Below are 21,218 nucleotides of genomic sequence, written 5' to 3'. Positions count from 1 at the left end.
ACTGTGCACAAAAGATTTTTCCAAAGTGCAGGTGCTCTCTTTCACCAAAGTGCTACTATAGCCGCTCCCCTCATATTTTGACCCCTGTTTCATGAGTGGGTCAAAATCAGCAGTTCCCCCTCTGACGATAACTAGGAGGTTTATCTGGTGTGCTGCTGGCGCGCTGCTCCTCTGTATCTCCCACTCCTGACCCTTTAAGCTCACTGATCCTCAGATCACACTCATAGTGGTTGAATATAAGGAGGCACTAAATGGCAAGATCTAGTGCTCTCTGTGCAAACTTTTATTGCAACATATAAAACATAGGCTAAAAGGTACTCTCAAACCAGGCACTTTAGAGCCGTGCGAGCTTGCAAACTTTTTTGATATTGAAAGATGGCCTTGGAATGACGTTGATGCTCCCTATACACGTTGTGTCAATAAGCGTGACGACTTCAGTAGGGGTGGAGCTATGATGTCTCGCCACTTATTTATATCAGCTTTCCTAATGGTTACTATGCCTCCCGGAAGAGCAATGACAGAGGCTCATGAGCCTATCACCTGCCCAAGCTCATACCGAAAGGATAAGGGTAGTCCCCTACAGAAAATTGCGGGGACACCAATTAATATTACCTAAGTTAACATTCAAATGGTGAAAATGGTGCTTCTGCCTCTCATACTCTAGTGCTTTGTGTTGGCATGTTAAATGTCACATCCCTCATCCTCTTTATCACAAGTGTCCTCAATGAGACTTGTATTGTTGAGAAGGGGGGAGGCATGTTAAACCAGTTCCTTTGGGGCTCATTTACGCTTGCGGTTGGGGAGGTGGTAAAAACAAGCGGCTGAGATGCATGTTTTACTGCTATCCCTTAAAGAGGAAGTAAACCCTCCTCTGACACTTGTATCTATAGGTAAGCCTATAATAAGGCTTACCTATAGGTACTGTAAATATCTCCTAAACCTGTACCGTTTAGGAGATATTTACATTTCATGCAGCCAGTGACGTCACTGGCGCAGGCGCTCTGAAGGGACGGCCGCTCGTGCCGTTTCTTCAGAGCCCCGTGCCGTGACGCATGCGCGGGAGTGACGTCACTGCGGCTCCGGCCAATCAGATGGCCGGATGCCGCGATCCTGGAAGACGGGCGTCTGGCCATGTCGCCCGTCATACAGGTAAGCGGGCAGCACGGCGGGGGCTCGTTCTAAGGTAAGTATTTCATAATGAGCTAGTATGCGATGCATACTAGCTCATTATGTGTTTCTCTTACAGGTTCCAAAAAAAAAAATGATATGGGTTTACAACCTCTTTAAGCTGCAAAGGCAGCAGACGGGTGTACGCGTTCCTGAAGAAAAAATGATCCCTACTGTTGCATTTAGGGGATAGTACCACCAAACACAACCTGTTCAATGGAGCACGGGTTTTTTCGGATGTCGCAGGCAGTCAGGCAGCATTATGTTGTCTCTTCGCTACCTGTTTTAGACACTGCAAACATTGCAAGTGTAAAGAAGCCCTTACTAAGGGCTGCTTAGTACATGCATTGGGTAGAACTCTGGTGCCTTTTTGATTATAGAATTCCTGCATAGTCCGTAAAGTGGAGGTTAGACTATGAAAACGGAGATTGCTGGTACAATGTCGCTCTGACTGTATATCTATGTCTGTAACTTTAATTGGCCTTTTAACTTTCCAGTTACTTTCTGAATGGCTGGCCTTTCACACTGCTAAGAGCTGCCACAAGTATTTAATTTGGAAATGTTGAAAAATGTAGTCTACACAAAAAGCTTACCCACAGCTTGTTGCTTCAGGCCTGGAAGTCGGCCAAGTCAGTGTTATAATCTGCTGTTAATCCTGGGTGCCACAGATACATATTATGACGGCAATGAGACGGTATAGAGAATGACAGATCTCTGTGCAACAACAGATTTGCTGTCTCTGCTGCGTGCCCATCATTTGAAACTGTACTAGGCATCCATTTGGAGTATGAGAGCCTCTAATGGGGCTACTACTCTGTTTTTCAATTTAGCTGGTAATGGAATTAAGTAGGGCTGCAACTAACGATTAATTTGTCCGTCGACTAATCTATCGATTATTTTTACGATTAGTCGACTAATCTAACGATTATTTAAATTTTTTCTTTTTTTGCTTAATCTAGTGTTCTTTCTTTGATTAGTTAAATAATCCTTTGAATAACTTTACAAAAAATGATACGTACAACTTCTAATATAATATTTCAACTTTTATTAAAGTTTTTCCAAAAAATACTTCAATGTGGTTGAAGTTAAAGTGGCAAAAATAAAATGTAAACAACACTTTAACATCAGGCAGAAATAATGCCATTAATTCAAAACCAAAAGCATTCAAAATGCCATATAAATTATAAAGCACTGCTCAACAACACTGTGTGTGCAAAAATACAAGAGAGACACATAAAGTGCCAAACACTTTAGGGCATCAGGCATGAAAAATGCCATATCTGCCGAACAGTTGAGCAGTGCTTTTGTTGGACTAGTTGGCTCCTTTAAATCTTGGTTACTTTTTAGGTATGTTTTACATATACTGTACAGTGTTATTGTTGACCAGTATTTTTATTGGTGTGTTACTTGTAAATGTAAAACATACCTAAAAACGAACATAGTTTTAAAGGAGCCAAGTCCAACAAAAAGCAAGCATCGCTCAACACTGTGCAAATTATAATGGCCAATACTGAGGAAAGATTACCTGAAGGCAGCCAACAGCCATCTTGTAGTTTAAAGAAGTCCAACATTCTACAACCCAAGAGTGCAACAGGTACAGGTTGGGGGCCTGTATCTATAATATAGCATTGCAATGGAGGAAGGTTAGCATATCGACATGCTCTGCAGTTAGGCTTGCTCTTTTTTTAGTCACAATGTTGCCAGCAACTGAGAAAAGCCTTTCAGATGGGGTTGATGTTGAAGGCACACACAAGTAACTCTTTGCCAGCATGGCCAAGATGGGAAACCTCCCTTCATTTTCCTTCCACCATTTCAGTGGATTGTCTTCCTTTGGAATGGCCTGCTCACTAAAGTACATGTGTATCTCATTCCTCACAACTTCACTGTGAATTTCTGGATCTTGGATGTGACCAGTGTCATCCTCACCATTACTGTGGTGTTCATCTGAATCTGAACCGAGCAAAGAGTCCAACATAGACACTTGCCTCTTTTCTGAAAGTTTCATGTCTGGACTCATTGCACTGGCTGACTGAACCTGTTCCTCACATTGACGTTGATGTGTTTGCTCTTCCTCATATCTTCTTTTCTCTTCAAGAGCAAGAGCTTGGACCTTGAGGTGAACTTTTAAACTATCCTCTGCTGCCAGGAATTTTAGTTTGTGGAATCTGGGGTCCAGGGCTGCTGCAATAAGACATATATTTTCTCCTCCGTCATCTCTGAATTTAGTTTCCCGCTCCCATCTTGAGGTCATCTCCTGTGCAGCAACATTTTGGAAAGCCTTGACTGCCGCTATCTCGCAAATTGTGCTCTGTATGGATTTCTGGAGGCCTTTTACCAAAGGAGGTAGAGCGGAACCAGTCACATAGGACTCTCCACTCAAGAAAACAGTAGCACACTCAAAAGGCTTCAGGACTTGTTCCACTTCCTCAAGTAAGCTCCACTGATCATGTTTTAAATCCAGGAAGCGCTTCCCTCGTGGTGTGACATCAGGATCGGAAAGTGTGGCAGTCACAGGGCACCTCTGTTCAAGCAGGCGACTGATCATGTGTAAAGTACTGTTCCATCTTACGGATACATCATTTATTAGTGCATGATCAGGGGTACCCATTTGTTGTTGCTTTGCTTTAAGCTTTGTAGTGGCCAGCTCACTTTTTTTAAAATGTTCCACAAGGCACTTCGCAGCCCTCAGTGTCTTGCTGATCTGGGGATCCCTCAGGGCATGGTTGACAACTAACTGCAATGTATGACCAGCACACCTGAGAGAAGAGATGCCAGGATGCTTTTCTTCCAAAATACGCAGAGCAGCGACAACATTTGCAGCATTATCATGGACAACTGCAATTACATTGGCCATGGATATCTCAAACTTCTCAGCTGCTTTTTCCACCCAGTTAGCAATGTTTTCAGCTGTGTGGCGATCTTCAAGTGGCATAGTTGTCAGATTGTAGGATGTAAGCTTCCAGTCTTCATTAATGAAGTGGCATGTGACACCCAAGTATGCCTCTGTGGCAATACTGGTCCATGCGTCTGTGGTGAGAGCTATTTTGGATTTGAAGAAAAGAAAGACACTGCTCCAGGTGTATATTGTGTAGTAATTGCCAGGATATAGGATATCCAATAGAGTGCTGGCCCCGGCCCGCCTCCGTGGGAACACTTGTAGGAAAAGAATTAGCCGCACATCCAGGGATTCCAATAGGTTTCAAATACCTTTATTTCCAAAAAGTTGCAAGTGATGACACCAAAGACACCAGCATAAAGTCTCGTAGACGCGTTTCACACATACATCTTGTGCTTAATCATTACTAATTAAGCACAAGATGTATGTGTGAAACGCGTCTACGAGACTTTATGCTGGTGTCTTTGGTGTCATCACTTGCAACTTTTTGGAAATAAAGGTATTTGAAAACTATTGGAATCCCTGAATGTGCGGCTAATTCTTTTCCTACAAATATTTTGGATTTGACATCTTTGGTTGACGCTTTCAATCTTTCAAAATTCTCCTCATATTTCCTCTCCATCAGCTTAGTGAAATGGGACCTGGAGGGAAGTGTGTATCCTGGGTAAAATGTGCTGATCACACGAAATCCTACAATAGAAAGAGGTCTCATATCTTTTACAATCATGTTGAGTATGCTATTGGTAAGTGTAATGGCCACTTGGGGTGTGCAAGCAGTAACATCCTTTTTATGAAAGAAAAAATCTTGTTCACAGCTTTGCCTCTTTCTGAGAAAAACAACAATAATATAATAATAATTAATAACATAACATTACCAATTTACACATCTATGAATGCTCAGCCTCAATGCTAACAATATTAATTGTATTTTTTCTAGTAGAAGTTTGAGATATCCATGGCCAATGTTGTAATTAATAATGCTGCAGTCAAAATATGTTGTTGCTCTCTGCGTATTTTGGTGGTCATGGTCCGATCATTGCACTTGTCATGTCAATCATGCCCTGAGGGATCCACAGATCAGCAAGACAGACACTGAGGGCTGCAAATGCAAAGTGCCTTGTAGTCCATTTAAAAGAAAAGTGAGCTGGCCCGGCCTGAGCAATCTTCAGCTAGCATTAATTATATTGTTGTAATTAGTAGTACACTAGTACTTACAAAGATGGCTCGTCCTTTGTCGTCAGTGCACCAGGATGCTTTCTTCTGAGGTGCTCGTGCATAGCAGTTGTGCTGCCGTGGTATGCCATTTCATTTTTGCAAAGGGAACAAAGGACCATTTTATTTGGCCTCTGTTGAAAGTATTCCCATACCCTTGACGATCGTGAACGTGCTCTCGCTGCCTTTTGTGGTACTGGAACTGTGCTCAGTGTGCTGCTGGAACTGCTGCTTGAACTTCCTCCCCCAGGAGTCACCGTTACCGCTGCTAATTTCCGCTATTTACAAGCAACTCGCGCGAGATGCGTGTGACGTCACGTGCTGACGCGTCGACGCCTTTCACACACGTCGACGATTTTTTGTAGTCGACGCGTCGTGGCAGCCCTAGAATTAAGGATAATTATTGTTTCATAAATAACCTGGCGTTGTCTATTAACTTGACTTTGGGCCAGACAAGTCCCTAATAATACAGCAATACTGAAACCACTAGACCAAGGATCTCCACTAACGCTAAATGTATGGCTGCAGCAATACCTGGTAACCTATACAGAGCTGAGCTTGTGTAGGATCTGATTTCACTCTAAGGCCCCTTTTTACACAAGCGGACCCTTCATTTCATCAGTTCAGTCCCGTCAAAATGGATGAAGTATTTATCAGTTCTTCATCAGTGCTCATCACTTTTTTTTATAAGTTTTTCATCAGTTTTTTTTTTTTTTTTTTTACTTTTTACATCCACTACCAATGCAAAAGCGGATGAAAAACTGACTATTTGTCAGTTTACATCCGTTTTTCATCTGATCCGTTTTCTTAACGGAAGAAAAATAGAGCTTTGATCAGTTTAAAAAAAACGGATGATGGCGGTTGTAAGCTGATGTAAATGATGATCATCTATTTATACCCGTTTTTCCATAGGGATGCGTTGATGTCCATTTTTCATCCGTCAACGGATGGATAAAAAACGGACGACATGTGTGAAAGGGGCCTTAATCTAAACTGCTAAATACCTTTTCTCATCAGCAGAATATAGCAGTCTCATGACTTCTATCAGTGTCCAGTAGATCACTAGAAGTGGATTGTGCTGCAGGACCCCTGACCCTCTGTCTGGACAGTACCGATTGGCCCTGTGTTGATCACATGCACTCACAAGAAAAAAAAACTCTCTAGCAATACACACCAAACTGAGCATGGGCAGCTTGTTCCCAAGTCTCTGTTCTGTCAGGAGTTGGTTTGGGGACAGTAAAAGAACAGGAGGATCAGAGAAGACAGGATCAAACAGCCTTTTCCCCGGTCATCATCCAGAATGGTCACATGAGAGATGGGCTCCACCTCCTGCAGGAAACACAAGCACACAAAAGTTTAAAAAGGCAGTCTAAGCTGCCTCTTCAGTTCTTGTGTTTCCTGCATCCTGCAAACACCGGCACGGGAGGGGAGCATACATTCCCAGTTTGTTATTTTCAGAAAGTCTTTTGGCGTCCCTGGATACCTCCTTCAATCCCCCTGTGCGCAAGCTGATGAGGCAGTCAGTCACAGGTATCCTGGGAGGGAAGGAGGACCTGAGGAGTACAGGATTCCCTGCTGAACTCCCAATGAACCAGAACCCCCCCTGACCACCCCTACATCAGGTATGTGGACAAGAGGTCAGTTCTCCCCCACCACCTTTTCTTTGGGTTAAGCTAAGGATGGGGAAAGTGCCCAGAGGAACACTCACTGTGCGGGGGACCAGGAGATTCTGTGTCAGGCTGCATGTTCGTCAGATTCCTTTGAGCATTAGGCAGGATCGCGCCGGAGTGTCTATTTGGAACATGGTTGCGGAGGGGCAGATATGGCGTCGCCACAGGAAGTGGTGAGGCGGCCATCTTTAGGAGGGGCAACATGGCTGGGAATAGCAGTGGCCATTCCGGAGACCAGGGGGGAGTGGCAGAGGAGGTTGGAGATTCTGATGTCACTTTAAAGTGCCCATCTGGAACAATGGCGGTGGCAGCAGGTGTACACAGGCATGCTCCTTTCCCTCCAGGCAGTCCATATGGTGGAGGATAAAGGCATCTTACCAGAGGCTGTGGAGCAAGGCCCCAGCTTTCATATGGTAAAGAGGAGGGGAGGAGGCAGGAGGGACTTCAATGGGGAGTAGTACCCCTGAGCAGACTTCACGAGGGGGGGGGGGGGCCACAGAGGCAGCAGCGGTCCCAAAGCTGACACTGGCTCGCTCGCTCTCGCTTTCTTTCTGCTCTTGTCTCCTCTGCAGCCCAAAAAGTAGTTAGATGGGGCTGACAAAGCCAAAATGAAAAAGCATTGCCGTATGGGTGGAGTAAAGATTCCATCCAACAGCGATAAATTGCTTTGCCACAGATGCATTAAGAAAATTGTTAATGAGGAGACAAAGCCTCTGGCGAAGGACTTTCTCGATTTAAAAAAGAGATGACGTCCACGTTTAAATTGATACGAACGGCCATTGATGGGATGAAAGGGGAGCAATGACCATCCACCTCATCTCAGAACCCCGAGACTGCACAACAGAAAAAGAAACCTAGGAGACAACCCCCAGCCACAGTTGAATTCCTCGGATTCGGAGGAAGTTGGGGAACTCCTATACCAGGATAACTCTGAAGACGAGTCAGGCACGATTGAATCACAGAAAATCTCTAAACATCTTTTCCCAGCAGAAGAAACAGAGGAGCTTTTAAAAGCAATCTCTATAACGAAAGAAATCTAGTAATCCCAGCCTGTGGATTCAGTCAGGGACAGACTGTATAGAGGGCTTCAGGAAGAAAAACGAAGGGATGTCACACTGCGAAGGGCATATGAAGCGAGGGCAGCGAGAAGCCCAGATATAAAAAAAAGAGAAGCCGCCGGCTCAGCGGAGATGGGTCTTCAATAAGAACAAAGGGAAAACTAACGCTTGTTCCCCCAGCTTGGTTACAGAATGCGGAACACTGTACTGTACATTGTAGGGATACACGCGGAACTGAGACAGAGCAAGGCGAGAAGCGAGATGCTTCTAGATCAACAGCTAATCAGCGGCCGAGAAAACAATATCAATGCTCTGATTGGCTGAATCAGTACGTATGACTACTGTATTCTATCATGACACGTGGGATTTTAAACTTGTAAACAATGCTGCGAAATATACAAAATACACAATTCATAGGTCTTGCAGAAAAAAGCAAAATACCAGGACCGCGAAAACCGAACCGCGATATAATGGGGGTTTACTATATATAGATTGATTTTACTATTGTGGGTTTAGTAACACTTTAAGGCAGGGAAGAGTCAAATTAGTCACTCTTTCTAGGGGGCAAATAGAAAGAAGTTTAATTTATTGGATCATCAGTTTTGTAACAGACCTGCCAGTCCTGCTTTAAATTTAACTGAACTGGAAGAGGTGCTGTAGCTCAAATTGCTGAAAAAGTGAATACTGGTTCCAACAGGAAGGTGTCAGAACACAGTGCTTCGCAGTTTGTTGCTTTAGGGCAAGGGTCTTCAAACTATGGCCCTCCAGTTGTTCAGGAACTACAATTCCCATCATGCCTAGTCATGTCTGTGAATGTCAAGAGTTTTGCAATGCCTCATGGGATGTGTAGTTCCGCAACAGCTGGAGGGCCATAGTTTGAGGATCCCTGCTTTAGGGTCTGTGTAGCCGCAGACCGGTCAGGGTGACTATGCTGACCTGTGTTCACAGTCTAAAGTGCCTACAGTGGACATGTAAGCATCAGAACTGTACCAGTGGAATGGAAGCAATGGCATAGGGTGTCTTTGGGGTGATGACTTCGGCCCCCTTAAACACTGGCGAAGTATGCCAGCTCCACAGGGGATCTCTCCGATGATCCCCTCTGAGCAGGCGGATGACAGGTCAGTGTCTAATCTGCTGATGCAGAGCGGACACGGACACATCCCACTGTCCTCTATTTACTTTCTGATGGAAACAGACCGCCTGTCCGTTTCCATCCGACTGTCATCCGATCTGATCCGCCAGACAGATGGAGAGCGATGGTCCGATTGTGTCTGCCTGAAAAATTGACAGATGGGCTCCATGTGAAAGGGGCCTTAGCCTCCATATTCTCCAGATCTCAGTCCAATCAAGCACCAGTAAGATGGGCTGGAATGAAAATAAAAAAAGTACAATATATGGATGCCCCACCTCGCAACTAACGGGACCTAAAGCATCTGCTACTGACAGCATGGTGCCAGCTGCCGCAGCATCCCTTCAGAAGTTAGACCATACCTCAACAGGTCAGGGCTGTTTTGGAGGCAAAAGGGTGACCTACCCTATCACCAGTGACAGAATAAATCACTGGTATACTGTACCAATAAAGCCAAGTTATTTTTAAAAATGTCACCATTGTATGCAGACATTGACACGTGATCTTTGATCTGTAACCTATAATGTCCGAAGGATACTTGTTTACACTTTATCTAGCGGAACATTTACACAGTAGTAGTGGAAGAAAAGTGGCCTTATGGGAGCATGATGTATATAAATACTGAAGAATACATTGGTATTGATGTCTGAACAATACATATGTCCAGCTGTCATGTTCGATAACGCTCTGTCAACATTAACCTCATGGCTCCTTACCTTGCTTGAGAGAGAAAAAAGTATATAGATCTATATCTATATCTATATATATATATATATATATATATATATATATATATATATATATATATATATATATATATATATATCTTTTTATGTAGTTCCCAATATGCATGTGTTGTGTGGGCACTCTTCTGTTGTAGAGGCAGGGTTTTTTTTTTTTTTTTTTGCATGCATACATGTTTGTCCAAAGAAAAAAAATGAGTTGTCATTCTCGAGGGTTGCCAGGATACCATCTAAAAATGCAGACAAATACACCTTTATACTTCTTTTTTTTTTTTTTTTGAAGAACTGTTTGTTTTGGCTATTTTGGGCTAGTTTTGAATAATACACGACGCTGGAAAATGGTGTGAAAGCATAAAGATTCATATGTTTTGCGACTGTGTCTGACATTTCTTTTGCAGTGTTTACTGTCACCGAATTTATACACCAAGAAAGCTATTTAAAGCATTGTTTTACTACTTTTACAGATACCCCATCACAGCGTGTGCAGTTTATTCTGGGTACTGAGGATGATGATGAAGAGCACATACCACATGATCTCTTCACCGAGATGGATGAGCTTTGCTTTCGGGATGGAGAGGAATGTGAATGGAAGGAGACTGCAAGGTGAGCTCTCTAAGCCTGTCTATATGACTTCAGTCTTTTCTATAGATGAGGCAGAATGGTATCTTGGGTATCTTGGGTGTCTTGGTTGCTATTTAAAGGTGCTTGTCACCTTATATAGAAAAAGGTCCCTACCTATAGACCACTTTGTGTTATTACATGAAATTATATTGCTTCCCATGCTCTCAGTAGCAGCATCTGGGCCCCTTTCTTGTTGTTCTCTACATTTGTGTACTATGGCGGTCCTTTTTGATGTAATCTTAGATGCCAAGTTACTGGAAAGGGGTCAAGATACTGGGTTTCACAGAAGATAGCTAATTCTGTGGTCTTTGTTGACAGAACTGATCTGAGGGCCCTGAAGTATGGTCAGATTTGGGTAGAACATGTAAGGACAGACTCCATGGATTGCTTAATTGCAGCACTTGGGTCCTGCGTTCAGGGTTCCTTTCTAAGAAAGCGTGTTTTTTTTGTTTTTTTTCAATTCGCTCATTCTTGTGTGGCTTCTCTATATTTGCTCCAGTTTCTAGTAAATCAGGAAACATGCTGGTGGGTTAAAGCGGAGCGCCAGTCAATTTTGTGTTTTATTAAACACTTTTGGACCCAAAGGATTTGCCCCCTTAATGACCTGGCCATTTTTTGCGATTTGGCACTGCGTTACTTTAACTGACAACTGCACGGTCATGCGACGCTGTTCCCAAGTAAAATTGACGTCCTGACCCCCCCCCCCCCCCCCCACAAACAGGGCTTTCTTTTGGTGGTATTTGATCACCTCTGCGGTGTTTTTGAATATGCGCTATAAACAGAGCGACAATTTTGAAAACAAAAAGCAGTATTTTTCATTTTCTTCTATATAACATTCCCAAAAAAAAATTAAAAATCCAAATGTTTTCATCATTTTAGGCCAATGTGTATTTTGCCACATACTTTTTGTACAAAAAAAAAAAAAACTCTTAAGTGTGTTTTGATTGGTTTGTGCAAAAGTTATCGCGTCTACAAAGTAGGGGAAAGATTTGTCATATTTATTTATTTTTTTGTACTAGTAATGGCGGGGATCTGCGATTTTTAGCGCCATTGCAGTGGACAGATCGGACCCCTAACTGACATTTTTGACACTTTTCGGGGGACCAGTGACATTACTACAGTAATCAGTGCTAAAAATATGCACTGTTACTGTAATAATGACACTGGCAGGGAAGGGGTTAACACCAGGGGCGATCAAAATGTTAAATGTGTGCCTAAGGGGTGATTCTAACTGTGTGGGGGCCAGACTCGGTGGATGGAAACAGGGCTCCTTGTTCCGAAATAACAGGAACACAGGAGCCCTGTTTCAATCAGTGACAGATGAGCGTGTGCCGTGTTCACAATGGCACACCGCCTTCTGTCAGTCCCTGAAGCGATTGGCGGGTCCGCCGGACCCGTTGCTTAGCTGCAGGACTAAAGAGCGGGCGCGCGATCCTCGGTTTGCGGCGATTTGCGTAGGAGAGCCAGCCTGCTGCAGTATATCTGCGGCGGCTGGTCTTTAGGTGGTTAAAAGTCAGCAGCTACAAAAACTGTAGCTGCTGTTTTTAAAGAAACACACACTCACCTGTTAAATGGGTGAAAAAATAGGCGCTGGTGATCAGTGGTAGTGTTCAAGGTGTACTGAGGGTATTACATATATTGTCTACACCAATAGGTTAAATTCATGTGTAAAAGGTAAAATTTATTTACCAATAAATTATTAATAAATAACTAGATAAAAGGTGGACCTTTAAAATCATTTATAATACCATAATGTAAACCTTTCTAATATCAACCTAGTAAAAAGTGAAAAATATATATCTCTGTGTATATATAAAAGTTGGTGACTTTTGGTGATAAGAAATGCAATTTGGTGACACTTGTGATTATATTATAAAACCTTGCGTGACATAAAAACGCATGTAATTAGCAATATGTAAAATATGTAATTCATATATATTTTTGTGCAATTGGTGAAAAAAAGTCAGTGGTACTGTAATGTAATAAAATCTTCAAAGTGATTTTGTGTTCCGATTTGTGCTCTTGATAAAATTCAGCAATATTTGCTTCTTACCAGATGGCTTTAGGCCATGGGGACCTAGATCGCTTTTGATCCCTTTAAGGATGGATCAATCCTCCACCGGGCTTATCCAATCCGAGGATAGGTGGTAGATGTTCCAATCTTGATCTGGACTGCAGGATAGGGTCTCAAGCAGGTGTATATGGAAAAATATGATGGGGAAGCCAAAATATAGTGTAAATCCGTTTTTATTAAGGTGACAAAATAAAAGATAAAAATTGGCTGCTTACAATGTGTAGTACCTTTTCCTGGCACTAGGTGGAAGCGCTGTAGTTTGTTTGGGGTCTGTGGAGGTGACCGCTCTGGTGCTCTGTATTGTATTACAGTTTCCTTCACAGCCCATGTAGCGTGGCAGCGGTGGCGTGCGTTCCAGACCAAAGCAGGAAATTACGTCGCTGGTTTACTTCCTGATGACGGGATAACCGCGAAATGCATTGTGGTCTGTAAACCGGAAATCGAGTAAACCAGCGACGTCACGTTACATGGGCTGTGGTTATTGACAAGAAGCAGCTAGACTGGTAAACTGTCTGCATCGAGGACCATATATCGGTTTCTGGACACATATATATGCTTGGAACTGTAATGGCGCTTTTCCACTGCATGGAACTGAACGATTCGGCTCGCTTTTGTGCTTTTCCACTGCTGGTACCGCATGGTATGGTGTAGGAACGGTTCGGTACGATACGGCGACGCTTTTCCACTGCATGGAACCGAACGGTACCTTGATTGTGGTTCCAAGAGGTACCATACCCGGTACCATATCCCACAATCCTTTGCATGCAGTCACTACTAGCCACTGATTGGTCAGAGAATCCCACCCACCCCGTTGTTATCCCACCCACTTAACTTTAGTACTACTTTAGTGGAAAAGCAAACCATACCGTACCATACCGATCCGTTCCAACACCGTACCATGCGGTACCAGCAGTGGAAAAGCAAACCGGGCCAAGCAGGGCCGAGTAGAGCCGAGCCGGTACTTGCAGTGGAAAAGTGCCATACGGGTCCTTTTACACGGGCGGTCCATATGTCCATTTTTCATCCCATTTTTTTGCGGATGAAAAATGGACATAATGCATGTCAATGGGATTGCGGATGTCAGCGGATGGCCATCCGCTGACATCTGATTTGCGTCCTTTCCGATCAGTTCCGTTTTTTGGAACGGAAGTGAACCCTATTTTTCTTCAGTTTAAAAAAAACGCAGACATCCACAATCCCATTGACATAGATTATCTCCGTTTATCATCCGCAAACGGATGGGATGATAAACGGACATACGGACCAGATGACACAAGTATTTTTTGTGTCTGTAAACAAAAAAAAAAAGTGCCGGAGCGGATCAAAAAACAGTCCGCTCCGTGTGGAAGGACCCTTACTGTGGTGTTCAGTGTACAGCTGCACCCTCTTATTGATTTGTGGCAACACCTGTGGCTCCCAGGCGCAGAAATATGGCCAGTTTTTATAGTGTATGGCCCAATGTGCCCTTGTGCAGGAGTCCTTAGATAATAAAGAAGGCTGAGTGCACAATTCTAGAAAAGAACAAATTTTAAGTTGGAATCCTAGAAAGTAGCTATTGGCTAATATGGTTTGCACTGGTAATATGAACTGTGAAACTAGACCCCGCTGCTCTACAGCTTTACCTCTTTATTTAACGTAGAGTGATCCATAAAGTAAACTAGCTGACAGAAAGATCTATATGTTGCAACAGGTGGTCCTAAATTTGTTGCCCCCTTGCGTTTAGCTTTTATCCTTTATAGACAAGTATTTTAGAAGGACAAATTCTAGACCAGATGCAACTCTGTCAGTAATATTGCAAAATTAGATGGAGGGAGTCTTTTTTTTTTTTCTTTTTTCATTGTGCCCTGCAGAAATATTTTCAATGAACATGAATGTTCTGGACCCCACAGCTATCCTGTGTTAGATTTCGCAGTGGTTTCTTCAAAGATCATGGGATGCAGCTTTTAGACTTTCACCCAAGACAGATTTACGATAGTAGAGAGGTTTTTTCATGAGAAGAAGGGTTTGAAAACCATCTTGATGTGTTTCACACGGGTTTGCTCATAAGGCCTTGTTCGCACTTGCTTAAAATACTGGCTTAACAAAAACGCTTATAGTATCCACGCCAGTTGTTCTTTGAGTTTGTGTCGCGTTTAATGCGTGTTTAACCACTTTAGCGCCGGAAGATTTTACCCAAATTTTTTTCTATTTAGCACTGTGCTAATTAAACTGGTAATTGCGTGGTCATGCAACACTGTACCCAGACAAAATTTTTTATCATTTGTTTTTTACACAAATAGAGCTTTCTTTTGGTGGTATTTGATCACCACTGTTTTTTTTTGTGATATAAACGAAAAAAGACCAAAAGTTTTGAAGAGAAAAACAAACAATGTTTTGAAGTATCGGTCATAAACTTGCCGATATGGCCGATATATTGGCGCTGTACCGGAGTGATGCCTGCAGCTAGAGGCATCACCCCGGTACTGTTTTTTAGAGCAGACGGTTGGCTTTCTTGTACTAAAAACCAATACGGCTAATTAGCTGCTTGGCTGTTATTAGAAACAGAGGGAGGGGGCGCTTTCCCCTGCTCTGCCTGGGTCTTCCGTCCCACCGGGAGGCCTAAGCGACCAGCCGGGGCACGTCTGCCAGCTGGCCAAAGACCGGAACAGAGCCAGAATCGGCTTTGATTAGGTCTCCAATGTAGTAACCAGGAAGCAATGTCATGACATCACTTCCGGGTACTGGAGCCTTAAAGGTGCCAGGTTAAAAAAAATGACATTATTCAAAACAGCCAAACTTGGTGTTTTGAATGCTTTTAAGTGCAGATGAGGGATCCCTCCATAAAGAGTACCTGTCGGTGCCTATTTACTGTCACAAAGGATGTTTACATTCCTTGTGACAGCAATAAAAGTGATAAAAATTTAAAAATTAAATTTAAAAGGACAGTGTAAATCTAAAAAACTTTAAATGTACAGAATATATGCACCTAATATCGGCCTGAAGAGTGGTTGAAAAATCGGTATACTGTAGCCCTACAAAACTGTATCGGTTGGTCTCTAGAATATAGCATCAAGTCAGTTTTTAAACTCCTGGGATATTGATCTGGTCAGTTAAGTAGCAGAGGGGATTGTTAATCAGTTTCAGCTGCTTTGGTGTTAATGAAATTACCAGGTGCACTAGATGGGCAACAACGAGACAACCTCCAAAACAGGAATGGTTTTACAGGTAGAGGCCACTGAGATTGTTTTCCCTACTCCTCTTTTCTGACAGTTTTTCATTAGTTTTACATTTGGCTATGGTCAGTGTCACTACTGGTAGCGATACCTGCACCCTATAGAGGTTGCACAGGCAGTCCAACTCCTCCAGGATGGCACATCAATACATGCCATTGCCAGAATGTTTGCTGTGTCTCCCAGCACAGTCTCAAGAGCATGGAGGAGATTCCATGAGACAGGCAGTTGCTCTAGGAGAGCTGGTCAGGACCGTAGAAGGTCCTTAACCCATCAGCAGGACCAGTATCGGCTCCGTTGTGCAAGGAGGAACAGGATGAGCACTGCCAGAGCCCTACAAAATGACCTCCAGCAGGCTGCTGGTGTGAATGTCTCTGACCATACAATCAGAAACCGACTTCGAGGGTGGCCTGAGGGCCCAATGTCCTCTAGTGGGCCCTGTGCTCACTGCCTGGCACAGTGGAGCTCAATTGGCATTTGCCATAGAACACCAGAATTGGCAGATCCGGCACTGGCGCCCTGTGCTTATCACAGGTGAGAACAGGTTCACTCTGAGCACATGTGACAGACGTGAAAGGGTCTGGAGGAGCCGTGGAGAGCGTTATGTTGCCTGTAACCTCATTCATCATGACCGGTTTTGGTGGTGGGTCAGTGATTGGTCTGGGGAGGCATATCCATGGAGGGACCCACAGACCTCTACAGGCTAAACAGTGACTACCATTAGGTATCGAGATGAAATTATTGGACCCATTGTCAGACCCTGCGCTGACAATGGGTCCAACACCAGTGTGAACACCCATGCGATCCAATTCTGGTGCAGACCCAAAAAAGGGTCCTATGCGAGTTGTGTCCGAACGTGATGCAAATTCAGCCTACAATCTGTATGGCTGAATTCGCATCGCAGAGACATCGCATGTGATTTGCAGAGCAGTGCGCTGCGAATCACATGCTATGTCTGTCATCACTTATATGTGAACCGAGTCTTAAAATTGTGAGGGGGGATGAATTGAGATCGCAATTTTTTTAACGATTAATCATGCAGCTCTTATTTAGGGCGATGAAGAGGTTAAGTGTCTAACTATGTGTACAGTGTGCTGATTTTACTACTAGATCTGTTTCTCATCCCTGCAAAAGCTGACAGATCGCTCCCTCTGTACAGAGCTCTGTGTTTATCAATACATAGCTCTGGGCTGTGAGTGTACACAGCTGATAAGCGGGTCCCGGCTGTGAATCATTTCCCGGGACTTGCTGACAGACTCCCCCTGTGTACAATCCCAGCGGGTGCCGCCACGCATGCGCATGCCCTACACCCAGAAGTGGCCAGCGACATATTGATATGTTGATTTGCCTAAATCGGCTGCTTGCCCCCAGTACATTGCGGGCGGTCAGTAAGTGGTTATAGGTGACTTAAAAACGCTCCCCAAACAGTCACCCGCTTGTTGATGTGTAGTTGCATTAAAATCACCCCAGATGCCTACAGGTTCTTTTGCATATGCCTACAGGTTCTTTTTCTTGGCTGCTGTGAACAAGGTGTAACTCGCTGCACACTCGCTGCACACTCGCTGCAAACACATGCTGGTGAGTTTGTTGTGTTGCCAAAGATTTGAGCAGAAGGACTTTAACTCCAAACTCCTTATGAAGCCTAATTTTTAAAGCGCAGCAATGCAATGCAAACTCTTCATGTTCCGATAATGTGAACAGCACTGTGTGTTTTCCATCTTTACTAGGAGTTTGAGGAGATTTAGAAACACCCCCCAAACTCCTGCTTTTAGTCCTCGTTCACACTAAATGCAGCTTTGAAATCGTGCAAGTTCATCTGAACGATTTCAAAGCCGCATTTCAGTCCAACTCCGGGAGCAACTTTAAAGGCATGTGTGCGGGTTCATGCATAAATGTCTATTGAAAACACCCCGAAAGTCACCAAAAGTAGTGCAGGAACTACTTTTGGAAATCGGTTGGGCGCCGCAAAGTCAGCGTCGCACCCATTTGGATGCTCTGATTGCTGGCAATAGGCTGCAATTTGTCAAGTCGTGCCGATGTGAACTGGGGCTTAATGCCAGTGTGAACAGTGCCTAAGGTAGGTCGTTGTAAGTAAGGACCTAGTGTACGAAACTTGTAAAAGTAGGTTTTGATGACTGTTTTTAACAGTGAGGACTTTGTTTCTCTTATGTTTATACATTACCCCGTCCCCAGACGAAGTACTGCAAGTATACAGAACAATCCACAAAGTAGGGCATGCATAAACCTCTTTAATTTATGCATGTTATTATCATGGATCTATTTTGTATCAAACCTTTGGTGTTGCCAAGGGACCAGGCGAGATTCAGGAAGCCACGAGAAACAAAGGCAAGTGATATTTGAAGCCAACCTCCGACAGTGGGCACTGAATCCCGTTTCTTTGAACTAAGCAGCAACTTGTTGAGTCCACATATTCCAAGGATGCTGCTGCACACAGGCTTTTGTCAACGGCCGCATTTAAAAAGCCTGCAACCCATATCCATGTATATTATTTTTTATGCAACACAGTGGATTGAATGAAATTTGGCTAAGCCAACACTGCAGTATTTAAAATACGAACACCCAGCACACTGTGCCCCCAGCACTGGTGTGTATGAGCCCTAAATCTGGTACTACAGCCTGCTCTGCTCAGCTTGCACAAGGACTTGGAGTTAGCAGTGAACATTGAACTGTTTATCCAGGCAATGTGATTAAAACAAACTGGCATCAAAGAGATCTTTCACAAAGCGAAATGTTAACTTACAAAATAATGAGTACAACCCTGCCACTAAAGTCCTGCATAATGAAAATGTAATAACAAAACATCACAAACTCTAATGCTAGACCAGACAGTAAAAAAATAAAATAAGGCTGGTCATAGACAGACAATGCAAAAACAGAAGGATCTTTCAGTTGAAAAAAGAAAAGAACATGGTGCCTACAATTGTGCCATCATTTGTTTTGTTTTTCGAAACAAAATCCAGCATGTTGGATCAAGCACTTTGCATCCAATCGTGTGTCGCAGCTGGCAAACTAATGATGCAAAAACGAATGACCAAGAATGTTTGCTCGTAACAAGGGGGGATATTGGGACTTTATATGAGGCACATGGATAAACCATGTGTCTCCATCCCTGGCTAAAGAAACAGGAGAGAGGTTGGGACTTTGAATGAGGTGCGCAGCTAGGCTAGGGCAGAGTGTGATGTATAACCACAACAATTCATAGGCAGCAAAAAGATATTACATCGAAATGAAAGATGTTTATTAAAGAACCACCATAGCAGATCAAAAACATAACAATGCATGATGATAAACGCATGTATATATAAAAATACAAAAATATAATACATCACATTGGATAAAAAATGATCCCATGGAAGGGAAGCTGGATTGATGGAAGCTGGTTGCAAGTAAAATATAGTGAATATCAAGAATACATCAAGTAGCGAATGATGTCAATACAAGCCAACAAGTGGTGCAAAAATTAACCTAGAAGTTGCATCACAGATAGCTCGACGCGTTTTGTGGAACACGGTTCCACTTCCTCAGGAGCATGTACAAGCAAATGTCTAGAAAAAAGTATAGAAGTACATTGTAATACAGAAGTTGGCTAAAGTATGTATAGTAAAACTAATACAAGAAATGGGGAGGGAGGAAAATGGGAGGAGTCCCCACCTGATAAATGACAACCCATCCTAAGATTTACTTTGCAGTGCCAGATCGAAGCAGTGAATGGGTACTAAGGGTAACGGGCTGTCTAAAAACATCCAATAGAATGTTTGCTTGGTTTTTGACTCGTCTATGGCCTGCTTGAAAAAAAAAAAAATCTCCACCCAAAGCAGTTACCGTATATGCCAGTGTATAAGACGACCCCCTAATTTTCCAGTTAAAATATAGGTTTTTGGCCTATACTCGCTGTAAAAGACTACCCCACTTTGGCTGTTTACACCCACTAATCTGTCAGCCCAAAGTAAACGTCCCCGATCTCTCAGCCCACTGGATGTGCCCCTAGGAGAGTATCAGGCTGCTGTGGATGGTGCAAAAAGGGAAATCGTACTCACATTTGGCAAGAGGTTTGTTTGACTTGTGTGGGTGGTAAAGAGTTCTGTCTTGCCCAGATGTATGGTCTTCACATTGGTATAATAAATTTAAAGCCAGCTCGGATTGGCTGAGTCAGAGGTTGTATTATCATCAGCCCGCCTCTCTGACTCGGTCAATCCGAGCAGGCTTTGTATTCATTAACAGAATACATCGCTCACTGTGACTGTTTCAGAGCGGTATACTGTGTGTAGCTGAAGCTATGGTACATACAGTATTACAGCAAACCCAGCGGGTTGAGCGATTAGGGACCTTAGTTTTGGGCCAGATTGGCCCAAACTAATTATGTACAGTAGTCCACACATTTTATACTCCGCGAATAAGACCAATCCCCCCCCCCCCCCCGATGTTTGGGGGCTGTTTTTTAAGATTAAAAGATCTTCTTATACGCCAGCATATACAGTATTTATTCTTAAAGTTTAAATATAGTTGCCTGCTAGTAGCATACTACTTAGTGAAGAATGTGATCTTTTTGATGTCAATAGCAATCATTCGGTAAGTTGATTCTTGTTCATCGTAAATATTTCCCAAATTGGTATAGACCTAGAACCATATTGCAACATAATTAGCTTTTCAATTTTTGTTTCAGATGGCTGAAATTTGAGGAAGATGTTGAAGATGGCGGAGACCGATGGAGTAAGCCTTACGTGGCCACGCTTTCACTACACAGCCTGTTTGAACTGAGAAGTTGCATACTAAATGGCACAGTGATGTTAGACATGAGAGCCAGCACCATAGAAGAAATTGCAGGTAATGCATTTTGGAAGAGTTTATGATTTGGGATCAACATTTTCATTAAAATTGCAGATGACTTTGCAGAGGATCTTTTAAAGATTTAAGGCAGAGAAAAGAAAAATCCTCTCTTGCTGTGGGGCTCCCTCTTTACTGCAGGGGATAATAGCCCTAGATTGCATGTGAAGACCCAAAGGGGTTAATTTACCAAAACCGGAGAGAGAAAAATCTGGTGCAGCTGTGCATAGAAACTTCCAATTATTTTTTTTTCTCAAAGATTTTAAGAGAAGTATGTGGTTTCTGTTTTTTTTTTTTTTTTCCAGAATTCTATTTACCTAGGTGGATGCAGCATTGGTCCCCTGGCGCCTCTACACAGAGAACCGATCGATTGAACACCGCCGATTGCTCGGTTCTCACAGCTTTGTGACTGATGTGGGCAGCTCCTGACTGACAGGCAGCAACTTTCTGCTCTGCCCTCTTCTCGCTCACTAGAGTGCAGGACTGTGGATGGGGCAGAGCGGCCGGCTCAGGCTCCCAGCGCCACCCTGAGAGCCTGAGCCAGGTGTCCGTCCTAGGGATCTGGTGGATCCAGACTCTGTGGTCGTGATGACA

The 21,218-nt window shown here is 43.4% G+C and overlaps 1 protein-coding gene across 5 annotated transcripts in view; it reads left to right on the top strand.

Moving 5' to 3' along the window:
- Positions 1–21,218, top strand: part of SLC4A7 (solute carrier family 4 member 7) — a 211,769-nt gene that overhangs the window by 117,954 nt on the left and 72,597 nt on the right. For all 5 annotated transcript variants that reach the window (XM_082258590.1, XM_082258589.1, XM_082258592.1 and 2 more), the window contains exons 4-5: positions 10,340–10,478; positions 20,464–20,624. In XM_082258590.1, coding sequence (XP_082114716.1) covers positions 10,340–10,478; positions 20,464–20,624 — 300 coding nt within the window. The remainder of the gene's footprint in view (positions 1–10,339; positions 10,479–20,463; positions 20,625–21,218) is intronic.

Source organism: Pelophylax lessonae, assembly GCF_965119305.1.
Source record: "Pelophylax lessonae genome assembly, chromosome: 5".
Taxonomy (NCBI): Eukaryota; Metazoa; Chordata; class Amphibia; order Anura; family Ranidae; genus Pelophylax; species Pelophylax lessonae.
This window is presented reverse-complemented; position numbering and strand designations above follow the sequence as displayed.